Genomic DNA, 18,455 nt, shown 5'->3' on the forward strand with positions numbered 1-18,455 from the left:
TATCTTATTCAAATGGTCTTGTAGAGGAAACAAGTTGTGAGGAACAGAGGACAAAGACAAAAAACAAAATTTGTTTTAAAATAACAAATCTATAAAAATTCTATGCAACTATATACCTTATGCCATTACTAATGAGATTTGCTACATGTGTAGATACTAATTCATTAACAGTGGTTTAAAGTTAACTCAAAGGGATCAATCCAAACTTTTCAATGCAAGTTTTCTTGCACAACTTGAGAAATTAATCCAGGCTATTCACATACCCTGTAATAATATAAAAATGACTAAAAATGCACAGAAAGACTAAGAACTGTCATACACCAGCTCTGCCTAAGATGTCTTCAGGGGGTAACAGTTTAAGCTTGATACATGTATATGCCAGTCCAATAACATAGAACTAAATACTGATTAGAACAAATAAAATACAAACATGACAAATAAACCTATGACAATCAACCTGATCCTGAAGGTGACCAACAAGTTTCTGAGGTGATCATAACTTTATCATTAAACATTTTACTAACTGATTTTAAAGGAATCCAACAACACACAAAAAAAAAACAACATATACTATATGTTCTTCAACAAAAGACATGTTTAAACAATAGCTCTAAATAGCCCTAATTCAAGAAAATTAGTGAATGAAATTTAGAGACTATTAATAATTTGCCATACACACCTAATCCCCATATCATTGCATAGTGACAAACGAAGATGTACTTTTGATCCTACATACTATAAAACCATTGAGCATACATTAGCACACATATTACAATGTCTTCAATAGTCATTCTGATATAAAAATAAGGAGATGAGGTATGATTGCCAATGAGACAACTATCCACTAAAGTTCAAATAAAGTGGATGTAAGCAATGTGGGCAACCATACGGCCTTCAAATGAGCTTGATCTAGGAGTGGTATGGCCATAGAATGTTATAAAACTTATCTTTACAAACCATTACAAAGGTTGTAGAACCTCTAAATATGCTAAAGTGACCCATTTAAATCTAGTCTGCTGTCAGATTGCTAGCATAAATAGTACTACAGGTCCAGGGTTAAATAATGGAACACAAAGGAATTATTAATGAAAGGACAAATTGGTGTTTATCATCCAGTTGCAAATATTACATGAATATCAGGACAAGAAAATGTTGAATTGATTTAAATTTGAACCCTGCTTTGTTAAGAGTATGACATGATGAGCTGGATTTCCCACATTGAAATATTACAGTCCCCTAACCAACCAATCTTTTTCTCTTACTCATAAATGCTAATTGCTTAGCAGAGAAGCAGCAAATACCAATTTTCAAATCTTTTGTTTGACCGGGCTGGGGTTTAAACCCATGTGCTCCCTAGCCTCAGGTGAGTACATTTACAGGAGACAACCGAGTGAATTTAAATTTATTGAGTTAAAGGAACAGTTAAAATATTCTGGTATAACAGTTTGGTAGCTGCCATTGGTCAGATTTGCCTCAAGGACAAACATTGAATCATAAGTTTCTATCTATGCCATTTGTTTAAAAAAATTGGTCAGTATTTTTTTGGACTTTTATTAGAAAATAAATAGGAGTGATTGGCATAAAATCTAAAGAATGTAAAATAACACCACAACATTGTAAACAAGAATGTGTCCATAGTACACGGATTCCCCACTCGCACTATCATTTTCTATGTTCAGTTCAGAAATTGGGGTCAAAACTTTAATTTAGCATTAAAATTAGAAAGATCATATCATAGGGAACATGTGTACTAAGTTGCAAGTTGATTGGACTTCAGCTTCATCAAAAACTACCTTGTCCAAAAACTTTAACCTGAAGCGGGACAGACGGGCGAATGGACAGATGCACAGACTAAAAACATGCCCCTAGGTGGGGCATAAAAACATGACACAGAAACCAAAGATTAGGAAACTGAAAACCAACAAAAATCCAGCAATCAGCTCAGGTGCTCTGGAAAGGGAAAACGTTCCATACCAGGTCTACTTGTTGCAACTGTCATGTTACTCATTTCAAGTGAATATTAGATTATAAGTATTATTTAGTGATAGCCTTAAAAAGAAAGACTACACTGTGGCTATGACACTTGGAAAATAATATTGGTGGTCAACTGCCCCAAAGACTTTACGCAATAGCCAAGGTCATAAGTGCATTTATGATTTCTTTGTAAGTTTGACTTCAACTTTATCAATAAGAATCCTTAAGTATAAATGACTATCAATATACTTAAAATTAAAGTGGACAAGTTTATTTGTTCCTGTAATTTGTTTCCTGTCAGTATGGGTTTTATAAAATATTCTGTTACAGTAATTTACAGCATCTAACAAGATTTGATTAAATTAATTTTCATACACTGCTGACATAGTGAATGAAATCACTAATCCAAAGATAAAAGACCATGCAAGATGATATATGTACAATTCAGTTGTTGCTTTTGATTTCTAAAATACTAAATAGCTTATATCTTGAAATAAAATTGCAAAACAGCAGTTCTGTGAATTTGAAAATTTTGTTTAAATCTCACTTTAGATTCCTAGCTTCAGAAGATACCTTTTACATTTGCACAGCCTTAAATAACGAAATAAAAACAGGAATCTTAAAACGATTTATTGAAATATCAATACAAATAGACAATATGTTCAAATTCATGTCTCCATAACAACATATAGAAACAAGATTTCCAAGGAAACAAAATCAGTCACATATTATTTATATGTCCAATTGCACAAATATCATCCTCCATAGGCTTTTATCAAAATGTGTTTTCAATGTCATATCAATTTCATGTGAGATGTTCTCCATAAAATTCTCAGATGAGAAGTTCTGCCAATTTATTCTCACTTTTCAACTTCAGATAGGCCGCATACTGACCTGGTGTGTTTTTAAATGATGAAATCTTTCTTTTAATCTGTTTTGGTGTGTCTTGATAATAATTTTTCCTGTCTTTTGCCATAGCCTAAAATCAAGATACAAAACATGCTTAATATCAACCCACTGTAATCAGTAAACTTAGGAAATTAAACAATACAAATTAGAAAATAATGAAAATCAAAGTGGATGTGAACACTGATGAAGTAATGATTGCTTACATTTTGCATAGTAAACTTTAAATAAAACATAGCAATATTGTACAAAGAAACATATTTTGGAAGCATTGTGGATTGAGTTATTTCCCTTTGTCCATTTAATTGTACATGTAGGTAGAAGTGATAGATTCATATATGCCGTATATGGTGTACTATTTTTGGCAAATTCATCCTTTAATAAAGCTTGTTTATTTGATGTTTTAACTAGTTTCCCATCAGCACCAGCCATCCCTGTGGAGTATGGTTTATTAGCATGGAGTCAGTATAAAGTACTAACATCAAGTGGCGCTGATGACTTTATTTGGTCTGACCAGCAATTTTTCATTTTACATTCTTCTTAACATAAAAAAATAGCATATAACCATGGCTTCTTACATTATAGTGGTAGACCCATTCATACCTTACACAATCTCCTTATATTAAACAAATCCTGTTACCATGGGTTCTCTCATTATAGCGGTGCAAACATAATTACCTTATAATCTTCTCCATATGTTTCTAACATGCACACACAATATCTAACCAAAGGTTCTGACAACTGTAAAGTTTTAGCAGGAGGAATACTGGCTTCTTCTTCTAATTCTGTAATATTGAAAACAACTATCAGTGTTCCAGTTTGAATCTCAGGGCAGAAGGGTGCTAGTTGACCCAAAGGGCACTTAAGCGCAATCATCCAGATTTTCAAGGCAAAGTTGCAAGATAAAATGAATGCCAAAAAAAATCAATTCTGATAAATCACTTCCTATAGAAAATGTACCTATAAAACGAGCCAATATAAAGCATCTTTGAAAAATTTAACATAAGTGGGTTGTTAGTACATGTCCTGAAAACAAAATTCAATATTTCTAAGATAACTTGAGGCCATATTTTAAGCATATTTATAAAGGTATTTTGTTCTGGATGTTATTTCCATGTTTTATCACATTATTATAAAATGAAGCAAGACACATAATTATGATCTAGTATTTGGTCAATTATCTTAAATCATCTAATTAGCAGAAGCCAATCATCAACATAGGTGAGAAAACTTCATAACCTTAGAAAAAGATAGCATGATAAGAGTCATTAATTTAAAATGATATCTCAGCCAAAAGTCTAGCGAACATACATGTATGAAGGCTGTTTTTTTTTTATAGATTTAAAACACCTGATTTTAGAACTCAAACGGCAAATAAGTGGCCTTATCCTGTTCCTCTTTTCTTATCTTGTTAATCTACTGTTGCAAGGAGAATAAATCAGGTTAATCAAATAAAATAACAAATTTCATCTATACAACAGGAAAAGAAATCTGAAAATCTCAGTTTCTACGTAAACATAAGCCATACGTCAGGAACAATATTCTGGACATTTGTCAGATAAACTTGACCATTTCACATTGAATCTAAAACCAAGTGGTTGAGATCATTTGTTATTGTACAGACAGAAACAAAAATACTGTGACCCCAAACTGGATAAAACCAAGTACTAAGCCATCCATGAATTAATTCAGAGGAGTAAGTACCGATTTACTGTAATACATAGCTGTAGTGAGAGGTCTTGAAGAAATTACTTATATTTTTAGCATACATTAATTTCTAGCGTTGAACTTTAGAGTTGGATTACAAGTCTGATAAACATTGAAATATAAAATGTATCAAAATTACGGTACCAAACTATAACATGCAAATTATCGAGGAAATCATCTGATCGCTTCTCAAAGTAGCTCAGTTTTGCAGACAAATCTCTAATCCTTTTTTGCAATGGAATGATGAAACTCCTATCAAAATATAGTTTTAGACACATTTCAGGCTTCAGTAAATGATTTATTTAGAGAGGTTTTATATACGATTAACAAACCTTTAATAACTGTTGTTTGTTTAGTTTTCTTCTCTTTCTTTTGTGTTTTCTTATTTTCACTGTTAAGCAATTCCTGAAACAAAGAAAGTAATTTGATTATAGTAACAATAAACATTCATTGATCTGTAACTATAAACATGCATGTTATTTTAAATCAATTCTTTTTCATACTGTTACAAACACGTCTACTGTTTATACACTGTAAGCAAAATCATTATTCACGATTTTCACAAGTAGAAAAAGAGTTTGAAAATAAATCATTGCAAATGTGCAAAACTTGAATCATCCCTTGAATAAGTACTAGTGCATTAAGAAAACTGGAAAATCGCAGAAAGTTGGTTTAAATTAAATGGCAGCTTTCTTATCATATTGTTTCTTCTGATCAAGCTACTTTTGTAACAATTTATAATTTTATTTACTGGCCTATTGGACAATGTTGGACTACTCTTCTTCTAATCAATCATGAATTAACAAGTCTCAGGGTAACAGGCTAGCATTAGTGTCAACCCCTAGCTTAACAAAATTTTCACAGACAAAGACCTAGATCTGGATGTCAATCGTGAGTCACAGTAGCTACAATGTATACTCATGGAGAAATATTGTCAGACTTATAGATTCAAATATCTGCTCTTAGACTCTTATGCCAGAACATTGACTTAAAAGTTTTCAACTTAACTGATACATTTATAGCAATGCTAATAATGTGTAAGTGAATAGAATAACAGTGTTAAACAACATACCTTGGTGCTTGGTACTTTTAATGTGATATTTGGGTCACTGGACAGACCCATCAACCTCATATTCTGTTCAACAGACTTATTTGCAATCCATGCTTTCTTAATTTGTTTACTGAAATGAATGGAAAATTAATTTAAACCTCTTTTCTGTATGCCATCAAGTAATTGATAGCAATCAACATGGCAAAGTCTCCATCAAACCCTTAATCTGTATAACTGCATGTCACATTACAACATCTACTTGAAGTATATATTTGTACATGCATATGTATACATGAATAATAAAGTATATCTGGAACGTTTTTTCAATACAACGCACTGCATCACCATCAACCAATATAATTCTTCAAGCAGAGCTCTTGGATTTAAAAATACCCCTAACTGCATTTCAATACATGTATATGCTGCTTAAATATTTCATCTGCATGCTTTTATGTTATGGGCTTTTTAAAAAAAATGATGACTAAGTGTGACATATATATATGTATTTTCATATTTATATTCAGAAAAAATCTCTTATGTTTTCGTACTGATATATTATGTGAACCGTATCAAAATAAACCTTTCGTATAAGTATTAGTGTACCCAGTTAAATGGGGATCTTCCCCAACCACAGGTACTAGACGGTCTCAGTGTCTCACTAATTAGCGACAAGAAGCGTCAAGAAGAAAAAAATTAGCGGCCAAAAAAAAAATTAGCGACACGAAAAAAATAGCAACAAGAAGACAAATTTAGCGACAAGAAAGTTTCTATGTACTATTAAAACAATAAATTTATTGAAAAGTCAATTAATTTTAGTTGATGTTTTGCTGTTTTTTAAAGTTTCAAATTTTGCTATATTTAGTAGTACTACGTATGTCTTGTAATGAATTTTTATTATCTGATATATTTATATATATAGACCTTTTTAGTGAAACAAATAAAGATCATATTATTCTCTTATAATTTGGTTTGAACCTTTGATATATCAACCATGCCGACTTGATTCATTCATTTATACACTAAAATGTAAACAGTATATATATCTATTTAAACATATCCTTTATTATTCTTCTGTCGCTAAATTATAATTAGTGAGACCCGATACTAGAGGGTCGTAATGGGGGTATCTTCATGACGAATAATGGTAAAAAATCTGGCCGAATGACGTTAACGGTAATTTTTGGTGCATGACGATAAAATGAACACTTTATACAGTGTTCTCAATAAGATTTTGAATAAGAGGAAGAAAAATAAAAGTAGCAGGCAATCATGAGGGCCATAAGGCCCGAAGCGAGCGTCGCAGGCGCGAGAGGGGGGTATCCCCCCTTCTCGTTAAGCTGGGGGTTCGGATTTTTGAAAATCTAGATTGCAGGAGGTGGCATCTGGGCTGTTCTGTGTAGATTTTGACCTCTTATTCTTCATGTTAATTTGTCCATTTTTAGTAGCTTATTTAAATTTTTCCTCAAAAATTGAAAATTAATGTGATTTTTTTTGCAGATTTTATATGACATGGCTTGCTTCACCCCTTTCCATGTTCAATGTTCTTCTTAGTCTTCATCACTTAGGGCTATTCCAGAATTGATTGTTTGGGGAGGGAAAAGCACATTTTATTTGAATAAAATTTTAATTCATATTTCCATAATTTTAAATTTTGATTGGGAAAATATTTAAAGTAGCCCATGCATTTTTTTTTTATTATGAATGTGCCTTTCCCGTCACTATACAGACATTTCTGGAATAGCCCTTATAATTGTGTCTTCACTTCATATTATTTCTTAGTGTCTTGTGTTATCATTTCAAATAGAATTCAATGAGAACATTAATTTATGCTTTATTCAGTTATTCAAAAACTGGTAAGATTTATATTTAGAGGAAACCAGAGTTGCCTTTGGAAACTGTCAACCCGCAGTAAGCAACTGACAAAATATGGCTATATAAATAATAAATTTTAAATCCAGGAAATAGGAACTCTGTCATGTCAACAGTCTATCAGGTTACACTCAATCCGAAATAGTCAAATCGGCATCTGATCAAATAGGCACCTATTTTAAAGTCATTTCGGCATTTAGTTGGTCAGTTCGGCACCAAATAATAATGTTCATCTGTTTTCTGCTTTTTAATTATTTAGAAAAAAATTGGGGTTGGATTTTATTTTGTTCAGTACATTGTTAAAAATAATCTTGTTATTAAGAAGTAAAATGGGAAAGAGTTCCATATGGCACCCCCACGGAATAAACTGTAATACATTATTGTGTTCTTTTTGTATGGTGGGGTGCCATATGGAACTCTTACCTTTTTTTCTTCAAAAACTTAAATTAAAACCAATGAAGCCATTACCCAAGCTGTTGTTTAATCATGAATAAATAAGAAGCAATAAATAATAATAAATAAAATAAATTTTATTTTATTATTGTGTCACATACTGATTGAACATTATACAATGACATAATAAAAATATACATTAAAACAATCAGTACCCAGCCATAAGATTGGCTTATGAGACACATATCTACAAAACATTTCACATTTAAATATATGTAAATATAACATTTCCTAAAATTTGATTTTTGTACAATAAAAGGGCAAACTATTAGTCCAGGTCATCACTATCAACTGGTTAAAACATGCATAATAAATATCCAATACCTTGAATAAACATATAGTTGACCGAAGAAAATACACAAAGAAACAAAAAGAACTTGATTATATACAATAATTAATTCTGGCCATCCCCCTTCTTTATTTTAATTTTTTTTGCTTAAAATACTAAAACCAATATATAGTCAACGTATATTTGACTAGGTACCGAATTGAGAAAAGATCAGTATACCGGGTGCCGATTTAACCACATTCCGAAGTGACTAGAATTCGTCAGATGTTGACTGATTTCACCGTGTTTTATTTTACTTTATACTCCGTCGATTATACAAAAGAATACATAAATGACCACAAGTTTAAATCCATGTAAGATACACTAAGCGAGCTTTCTTATCTTTACTTTACTGTAAATCCGGCTCACGCTAAAAGTAATCACTGATCGTTCTCTTCATGTTTGAGGTTGCAACGAGCTGTCTAAAATATCCGCGTCAACATCAATTTCGATTTGTACAGAGTTAATCGCTTTGTTTCAAACGCTCAAATGATTTAAAACTGGTTAACGTTTACTATTGTGTTATTTACGCCTGGCGGACGAGTTAGTAGAAAAAAGATGTACGACATATCCCGACTATGCGATTTTCGTGTATGTCATATTTTTGTCAATGAATTAATAGCCGGCACAAAACACCGCAATAGGCGGCAGATTTTGCCGGTTGCCGGCTCTTATTGAGAACACTGTTATATAATCGACTGATTTTGATGAATCACGATAAATTCTTTCCAAAAATAACAGTAACTGTTAATTATTTGAGACCTCTGAAAAATCACAATAGGGATAGTTTGACGAATCACAATAAAATTTTAACCAATTTGACGCTAACGGTAACCGAAAATGACTGTTTGACGCCTGACGGTAAAGGGCATTCCTACCCTCATACTAAATGTTCTATCAATAACAATAAAATATGGGCAATGCGAAGAAAATAGTTTCAATGCTTATATGTGTATCTTTATTGTATAGATTGACACGATTTTCTTCCCATTGCCCATATTTTATTATTATTGATAGTAGTTTTTAGTACTCTCTAGTGTCTGTGGCTGTGCTGTGGCCCAACCTGTGAAATATTGAAAGACTTCGAAATTATATTACCATTCGATTGCAGGCAATTTCTTTGAACTTTTCCATTCTTTTGATCTATTTCTGTCATATTGAAATCTAGGTTGTCTGTGTGTTTTTCTAGGTTTTCCCATTTTAAGGATGGATTTTCATTTCTAAACGTAAACAATGTCAACAACGCTTAGAACACGTGCTTCCTGTAAACAAATATGGACATTAAAGGAAAGATTATACTTTGCAACCGTGTAATCTTTGTTTTTGATATTTTTTGTGTTTTTTTTGTGTTTTTTTTTTGTATACACCAACGCCGACTTACAAATAATGCAAAGTAATTTGATTATAAAAGTGATAAAATAAAAACAATTCATTATATGATAGTTTTCAACTATCTATCTACATATTTCTGCACTCGATCAGCTTCAACTTTGACTAGTGTGTGTGGCTAAGGATATGTATAGTGATCCTTAGCCATGGCGTGGCTTATATATATCGTGTACATTTAAAAAATGAAATTCATTTTAAGTAATATGACGTATATAATGATTTACTTTTACCAGAGACATATATATATTATATGTCTCTGCTTTTACAAATTGTGACTTGGATGGAGAGTTGTCTCAAAGGCACTCATACCACATCTTCAAGTCTTGTATCTATTTACATTTGGTGAACAGACAAATAAATATCTTTATGGTAAGATCCCGAGGGTTAATGATTTTTAACAAGTGGATTTTGCATGTTTTCTTAACTTATCATCATATTTTTCGATAATCAGATAAACTAATTTGCGAGGAATCGTACGCGCCTATAAACTATATACGAAAAATCGAATGCTCCTAGAATCAAATACACGGGAAATTGAATGCTCCTTAGATCAAAACTTGAGGCGAATCGCATTCCCCTTAATGATGTTTTCGTTCTTTTCGGGATTTTTTTTCATAATGATTTAGTCATGTGAATTAAAAAAATCTGGAATTTAAAATTTATACTTTAAAGCAGAAGAGCAACATTCTTGATTATTTTGCCTATTTGCCTATTTTTCTGTATTATTATTTATTTTTTGTCCCGCATTCGCATTGAACTTTTTGCCCATTACTCTCATTTCTGTAAACCCCATCCAGACCCTCATATGTTTGATTTTCAAAAAAATTTGCAGGGCGTAGGGCGGAAAAGGGGGCAATTATTTTTGAAAATAAAAAAAACGAAAATGAAAGAGGAGACTGACTAACTTCTAGACTATTGCAAGTTGGTTTTTTTTCCTTTTTTATATCGTCCTGCTCAATAGTTCAGCACTTCCCATCTTACTAGACATCAACCAGCCAATATGTACAGTGTCAATAGTTTTAATCATATTGATTTATCTATTTTCTTTAAAATCAAAAATATGGAGAAACCTCAGTCCTTTTTCACCGAGCGGAGATAGTAACTTTAATACTATGATATTATTACGTGATTATTTCTGTATTGGCCTTGTTATTGGTCCGAGGCTTACTGTATTGGCCTGAGGCGAAGCCGAAGGCCAATACAGCTGGCCGAGGACCAATAACAAGGCCAATACAGAAATAATCACGTAATGATATCTTTATTAATTAACTATGTGCATACAGTGTTTAACTTTTTTTGTGTTTTCTTTCATTTCACAAGATTTTAACATGTTTTACATTGAAATCGAACTATCCAAATTTGAATTTCCTTTTATAAGCTGCAATGTCAAATGATCTGGTGCTGTTTAGAAGAGTCTTCTACATTTTGTGATGATTTGTTAACCCTTTTCAGTCACTTTAAAGTGTTACGATACATATTCAAATGCAGCACATAAATAGTAATTGGAAAGGTACTGCCATTGCATGAGAGATTCAGAAACAAAATGACTAAATAAAACTAGGAGTTGAATATGATTGCCAATGAGACAACTATCCGTAAAGACTTGATCAATAGATTACAGGTCATCCTTCAACAATCCATATGAGGTTCGGGTTGAAAAAAATATGATACAAGAACATGAGAAGCGAAAGTAAACAGTAAATTGAAATGCACTCATTAAACTGATAAACTGTTTTAAATGGTTATGAGGTCGACAAAAAATGAGCTTTGTGATAATCTACAGACTCGTTGCCCAAACCTGAAATAATTCAATTGTCTGCTTATAAAATGCTTTTTTAATTGAATGTGACCGTCTTCAGCCTGAAATATTTGCCACACTGAACGTTTCGGCATGTTTATGGTGAGTAAATAAAACAGCGTCTTACATTACGTTGTGTTTATCATGATTTTCGATCTAAAAACTAAGAGACGTTCCGAAATCCTGTATTGGACGGATGAAAACTCGGCCAATATTGGCCGAGTTTTCCTGTATTGGCCGAGTTGACACTTTTGTATAGCAAAGACAGTTATCATCATATTAAGTCCAATAACAGAGTAGTTAATTAATAAGATACAGTTACAGGGGAGGTAATGACGTTGTTAACGTAAAATGTTATTTTTCGCGACGTCAAACTGCGACATATATGGAAAAGATGCATTTTTCGAGTGATTTCAATCATTAACTTGAAAACGAGTACATGGACCCCTCTTTTTTAAAATGACATTTGACTTGATACTGTATGAAGATTATTAAAAATTTCCGTCAAGTTTTTTTTTTAAATCATGAAAATTTAATAAAAATGAATTATTTCGACAGAATTGCTAAAAAAAATTAAGAGTATGCTTTTGTAAAGATATTCCAAATCTTTTAAAAAAAAAACGCATGTGTTTATCTTTTGAAACAAAAAAGTTAAGGATGTCTGTCCAAAAGATAGAAGTGTCATGAACCCGGCCGAGACTGTAGGTAAATGTCTAAAATTTCTACCCTATTTATCTCTAAATTTAGCACATGAAGGTATATTTTTTATCACATATTTGAATTACCTAGGTGAAAAATAGCTTTTATGCAAATTTTCGTAAAAAAATTACCGAGGATTAAAACTGTATCGTATGGCCTTCAGTTAATATTAGGCAAATCCCTTTTTTACGGGAAGAAATAAACATCAGACGCTTCCAGTGTAGCCCCTGAAGGTTAGTGAAGGTTTTAAGAAGCTTGCACCTATTATGTCTGTTTGTTTTGCGCTCACACATTGTTGTCAATATAATGGAGCTTTATGCGACTGTCCAAGTGAGAGTTTTAGCTAGCTATAAAACCAGGTTAAATTCACCATTTTCTACATAAGGAAATGCCTGTACCAAGTCAAGAATATGACCGTTGTTTGCCATTCGTTTGATGCATGTGTTTGAGCTTTTGATTTTGCCATTTGATAAAGTACTTTTCGTTTTGAATTTACCTTGGAGTTCGATAGTTTTGTTATTTTACTTTTTGCATGTTTGTTTTACTTATCATTAAATCATGGCCGGTTTAGGAGTAGACTGAAAAGTGGGGGATTGACAGCTAGGCTCAACACCAACCTGCGCAATGACCTTTATGTCAGTCACATTTCATTTACGTTTGAGACCTTTTTGTTACAAGTCGATTCTTACGAGCAGGCTTATAGGTGCCTTAATTACTAATCCTTATTTTCCTTTTTCGAGTGGTGAGTATAATAGGATTTGAATTATTTGTTTTCATTGTTTGCACTGAATATTCATTTTTCTAATTTTATACCACATATTTAACCGTACTATGTTTGTCTTACCTGATATGGTGGATTTATCAACTCTGATCATGATGAGATCACTTGTTTTATTATCAATACTTAAAAACATAGAGGCAACAGGAGCGGATCCAGCCATTTTCAAAAGGGGGGGGGGGTGTCCCAACCCAGGATAAAGGGGGGTTCCAACCACATGTCCCCATTCAAATGCATTGATCGTCCAAAAAAAGGGGGGTTCCAACCCCCGGACCCCCCCCCCCCCCCTCTCCTGGATCCGCCACTGGGCAATAAAGAGAATTGAAAGTCATAATTTTCAACCGAATCGGATGTGCTGTTTAAAGTTTTTCTACACTCCAAAAAAAATAATTTTGTTATTTTCATATAACTTATCACAAAATCAAATAATACGTTCATTAAATCATGGTTAATCGAGTTAAAATGACGGGAAGAATAGTTGCGGAACACTTAATTACTAGAGGCCGATATGATGTTTGAAAGAGTGTTGCTTTAATATCAGAGCCGTTAGCGTGTGGAAATGTGGGCAGTATTTGGAATAAGAAGAAAAGCAAACAAAACACATGTTCCATTGCAGCAAATAAATTATACCTTTTACTCTCTCCCTCTGTTTTGGAGGAAGCAAGACAACTCGTCCATTTTTCTTCCACCAACTCGCCCCACTCTTATTTACCAACTCAACCCACTTATGAAAAGTAGTTTAATCTACACAATCTCCCAAACTGTACTGCTAAAATAACAATAGAAAAAAAACCCCACTTGTAATACTAATAAAAATAGAAAATTTCATATATAGAATAAGAATATTTATTATTCCAATCAAGGGCACATGATGGGCAGCATTTCATGTATACACACAAAACAATACATTATGATTTGTAACAGAAAAACATCTTTTTTTTTACATTGAAATGAAATATTTTTAAAAAGTTCATTCAAGGAATGACTGTAATATTTTTTCTGTCTATAAAGAAATAATATCAAAAATATGGTGCACACTGAATAACCCGCGTAGCGAGTTATTTAAAAGTGTGCATCACATTTTTTTCAGGTTATTTCGAATAGACAGAAAAAAATATTACAGCCATTCCTTATAATTTAATTCTAAATTCCATTTTTAAGGAGTAAATCATAAAAAAAAAACGTTGGTGACGTCACGGTCATATGGCAAAAACAGAAAATCGAAAATGTTTTGATCAATACACGTGCGTTATTTTTCACGGTTGTAATGGCGGATCGGTCACGTGAGAGGTTAATGGATGCGCCCATGTTTTCTAGGTCAATTACAGATAAACCCGTCTATGTCTACGAGCTGATAGACAAAAACTTTTAGCCAATCAGAAGACGTGTTACATCCAAAATTAAATTTTATAGATACAAACATGATAGAGCTACATATATTTCTTAATTTTATATAAATCCTGTACATTTAATTCCAGGGAGGACCAGAACCATAACATCATTAACATAATCATCGTATTTACGTATATTAATTTACGTATGATTTGGATTGAAATTTAAGGATGCTTCATTCAGTCTCAAAATAAAATTGTGGATACATTATTTGTAATTGTAGTATTTATATGAGGATAACTTTACTTTTGTAAGCTTACATATTTGCATAATAATGACAAAGAAATCAGTATTATAATACGTTATATAATCGTAATAATTTAAGGATTCCAATTTAACAACAATTTGCTATTATCGGGATTAAACCCTTTTCATAATTTGGGCGAGTTGGTAGTCCTTAATGCAGTATGATTTAATTCTTTTTTTCATAAGAGGGGCGAGATGGCAGATCTTTATTCATCGGGATTAAACTCCTTTTCATAAGTGGGGCGTGCTGACAAACATACTACAACATAAGCTCTAATGAGCTTTTCATCGAATACAAAAACATATGCAATAACAAATAAAACAAGGCATGCAGCATGCAAATAAATAGTAATAAAACAGCACCACATTAAACTCTAGTATATACATGTATCTTGCTAATAATAAAAACATATATATATGAAGCACTAATACAGGAATAATTTAAAAAAAAATGCAGCTAAAATTTTTTAGTAAATAATTTAAAGTAAAAAACTTCAACTCTTGTAATTATTAAAACGTAAAAACAAAATTTCATTTTCAATGCAAGCTGTTAATGCAGCATAAAAAGCATAAATAATGTATCAAAAATTACCCGCAGGCAGAGCAAAAACAGTCCGTTCCACTCCAGGACTGAACAAGACTTCTAAAATATGTGAAGCTGTTAACAGTCCTGAAATGGTCCGGTAAACTATTCCATAAAGAAGCAGCAGCAAAGCTAAAAGATTTCTTTCCATATGAGATAGTTCTTACCTGTGGTATTTCCAAAATATTACTGTATCTAAAAGGATATTTAGTGTGTTGAATGTGAAGTAAATTTTGTAAACATAAAGGAGCCAAATTATTTAAAATTTTATAAGTCTCAAGAACTTAATTCAACTGGATTTTACCCTTTTTCATATTAGTGGGGCGTTTTTTAAATGTGGTGCGAGTTGATGAAAAACGGGCGATATGGCCAAAAATCTGGGAAGGTCTAAAAACAGGACAGTTATTTTCGATACGTTTTCATCTGTAACTTTTGTTTTAACCAACATATTGTTAAAATTTAAATTGTATAATAAAGAACAGGGTATATATTTACATTATTTGTAAAAATATTAAAAATAAAAAATTAATAAGTTAAAAAAAATCTGCCAGGACAGTTAAATTTTAAGAAAAAAAAAATGTCTGAAATTGCCGAGAAAAATTTACTTATAATTGAAATAATTTCTCCAAAACAACTGTCTGGCATAATATTTTTGTACGATTATAAAGTGTAGGGAATACTCATTCTAAAATCTAGAATTTAATATTTTTTTCGATTTTTAAAGGTAAAAAATCTGCCAGGACAGTAGCATATTACCAGGGGCGTAGCTGGACTTACATAAAGTGCAATCATAACTTTTGGGACCATTTTATGCAGAAAATGATAATTTTTTTCGGGCATTTTCCCGGTATGCCATGCTTATGAAATTCACATCACATTCACGCCCAAACTCCTATTTTGTGAATACTTGTGGACTTTATAGTGATTCGGCAAGGGAGGAGGCTATGGACCGCTCAAAGTCACCAGCTGGTCAAGGGTAGCACCCTAGTCGGCGATCCAGGGCAGCACCGTAGACGGTGGTCCAGGGAAGCGAATCCCCATGAAGCTCCGGGCATATGAGTAATTACGGTGAATGCTTTGAACATGAAAAATACCCTATCTGTTTCGTACTATACCATATTTTCATGAAACGATAGTAAAAGTCTAGTGAGTTCCGTAATTTGCTGCTTATATTATTAACATGATTATTTCCTAATATAAAATAAATTTTATAAAATGGGGAAGATCAGGGAGAGTCGACAACCAAAGCGTTAATCAATAGACAATTGACAAACCCGGGAACAGATAAGACACAAAAGGAGAAACAAAAACATTCAACATTGAAAACTAAATACAGATGAAAAACACGAACCCAGAAAACAATGTGGCGACCTCCGGTGCTCCAAAAGGGTAAGCAGTTCCTGCTTCTTGCAAGACACCCGTAGTGTGTCTCACGAAGGTCATTCTCAAATCAAAGGAGAGGTTTCTACGACAACGGTAGAAGGTCATTTGGGACACAGATACCCCAGGTGAATCAATAGTCTTTTGGACGAACGGACAATGGGAATATGAAATCTAACGGCCACTTTTAAGTCTTGACTTATAAGTAAGGGATATAAATCTAAGATGTTTTCAAGGTGATTGTATTGAGCCTGTATTATTAAATGTTAATACTGCATGTAAGACTTTAAGTATAGTTAATATCGAAAGTCCATATATCTATTTTTTGCCAAGGCAAATGATCGCAGAACTCTCTCGGTGAAACAGGTATGAGCGCCAACGAAGATAGTCTGTCCTGTACCATGGTTGAACGGAGATAAGTTTTCGGCCGCCTTAATGCACTAAATGACCGTTCAGTAGTTGATGTAGTTACTGGCATTGTAACTAGAATTGAGAAGATTGCGAATATTGAAGGATATATAGTTCCTTATTAGTCACTGCTACAGACGACATCAGAGATTTGGGCTTTAAACACCGCCCGACACGATAATCTGTAAAGACTAAAGACTATCCGTAATTCAATTTCAGAATCTTTTTTTTGGTGAAAAAAATGTGCAAGCAAATGATTGTTTGCGTAAAGGCAGCTACGCGCCTGATTACGTTAGAAATTTTGTTGAAATCAGCTCAAAATCAAAATATAAAGTTAAATATCTTCTTCAAAATGAATGTCTGGGGCCAGTTTCACAAAGCTGTCTTAGGACTAAGATATGTCTTAGGATGGTCTTACGACATATCTTAGTCCTAAGTGGGTTTCACAAAGTGGTCCTAATTTAGGACATCTCTTAAAGTTGGTCATAAAGTTAGGACTACACGAGAGGTGTCTTATGATGGTCTTAGGATAGTCAAAAGTTTATTTTTATGAATTACACTTATTTTTTATATTAATTTTGCAAATTATGTTATTATTATTTGATTATCTAATCTCCTTGTTCTACTCGTAACAAAATCTTTATAGGTTGGCGGATTATCAACAATGATTTATCAACAATGAACCTTCGATTTATTTATATCAAAAATGCACGATTTTATCCTTTAACCTTTTTATAACCGATACAGTGAAAACTTGAATTCAACTCACTTGTACAAAATCAAATAATCATCAGCTTATTGTTTTTTTTTCTCAAATTTTTATTTGAATTTTTATATGCATATTGGTGTATTATTAATAGATTATTTAAATAAATTAAACTAATGTCTTATATTAATTTTACAAAATATCTAATTCTGGAATGTTAATCAATACGTTAAGTAATTTATTGGAAACACATAATACATTTACATGAATTTTTCCATGAATCCATGTTAATATTTAAAAATTTAAAGAACTTGCGACAGGTTTAGGATATCTTAGCTAAGATCACCCTAAGACAGCTTCGTGGCGAGGTCTGAGATATGTCCTAGGATAGTCATAAGAGGGTCATAAGACATGTCCTAAGATATATCTTATGACAGGTCTTAGGATAGCTTCGTGAAACCGGCCCCTGGTAAGCAAATTTTGGTTTATTGGAAAGTTTAGAATATAAGTTTTATGAAAATATAAAATTATATAAACTTTTATTTTATTAACACAAAAAAAATCTGCCAGGACAGTAGCCTACTCCGTTAAATTTCTGTTTAAATGGCGGAAATTAACAACGCAATTTCTAACTATAAATGAAATAGTTTCTGTATCGAGATTGTCTGGCATACTATTTTGTTACTGTTATAAATTAACAGACCCAATTATCAAATGAAAATAAAGAAATTGAACAATTTTCATTTTTAAAGTAAACAAAATTCTGCCAGGACAGTAACTTATTAAGT

At 32.4% G+C, this 18,455-nt stretch overlaps 1 protein-coding gene across 1 annotated transcript in view; it reads right to left on the reverse strand.

The window, feature by feature from the left end:
- LOC127736128 (uncharacterized) overlaps positions 1-9,557 on the reverse strand; it is a 50,252-nt gene extending 40,695 nt beyond the window's left edge. Inside the window, exons 1-5 of the mRNA XM_052246682.1 lie at positions 9,387-9,557; positions 5,660-5,768; positions 4,920-4,992; positions 3,559-3,665; positions 2,869-2,953 (exon numbers count right to left, since the gene is read on the reverse strand). Of these exons, the coding sequence (XP_052102642.1) occupies positions 2,869-2,953; positions 3,559-3,665; positions 4,920-4,992; positions 5,660-5,768; positions 9,387-9,487 (475 nt within the window). The 5' untranslated portion in view covers positions 9,488-9,557. The remainder of the gene's footprint in view (positions 1-2,868; positions 2,954-3,558; positions 3,666-4,919; positions 4,993-5,659; positions 5,769-9,386) is intronic.
- Positions 9,558-18,455: the final 8,898 nt, after the last annotated feature.

The sequence above is a fragment of the Mytilus californianus genome, unplaced genomic scaffold, assembly GCF_021869535.1.
Source record: "Mytilus californianus isolate M0D057914Y unplaced genomic scaffold, xbMytCali1.0.p SCAF_3, whole genome shotgun sequence".
NCBI classification, from domain to species: Eukaryota; Metazoa; Mollusca; class Bivalvia; order Mytilida; family Mytilidae; genus Mytilus; species Mytilus californianus.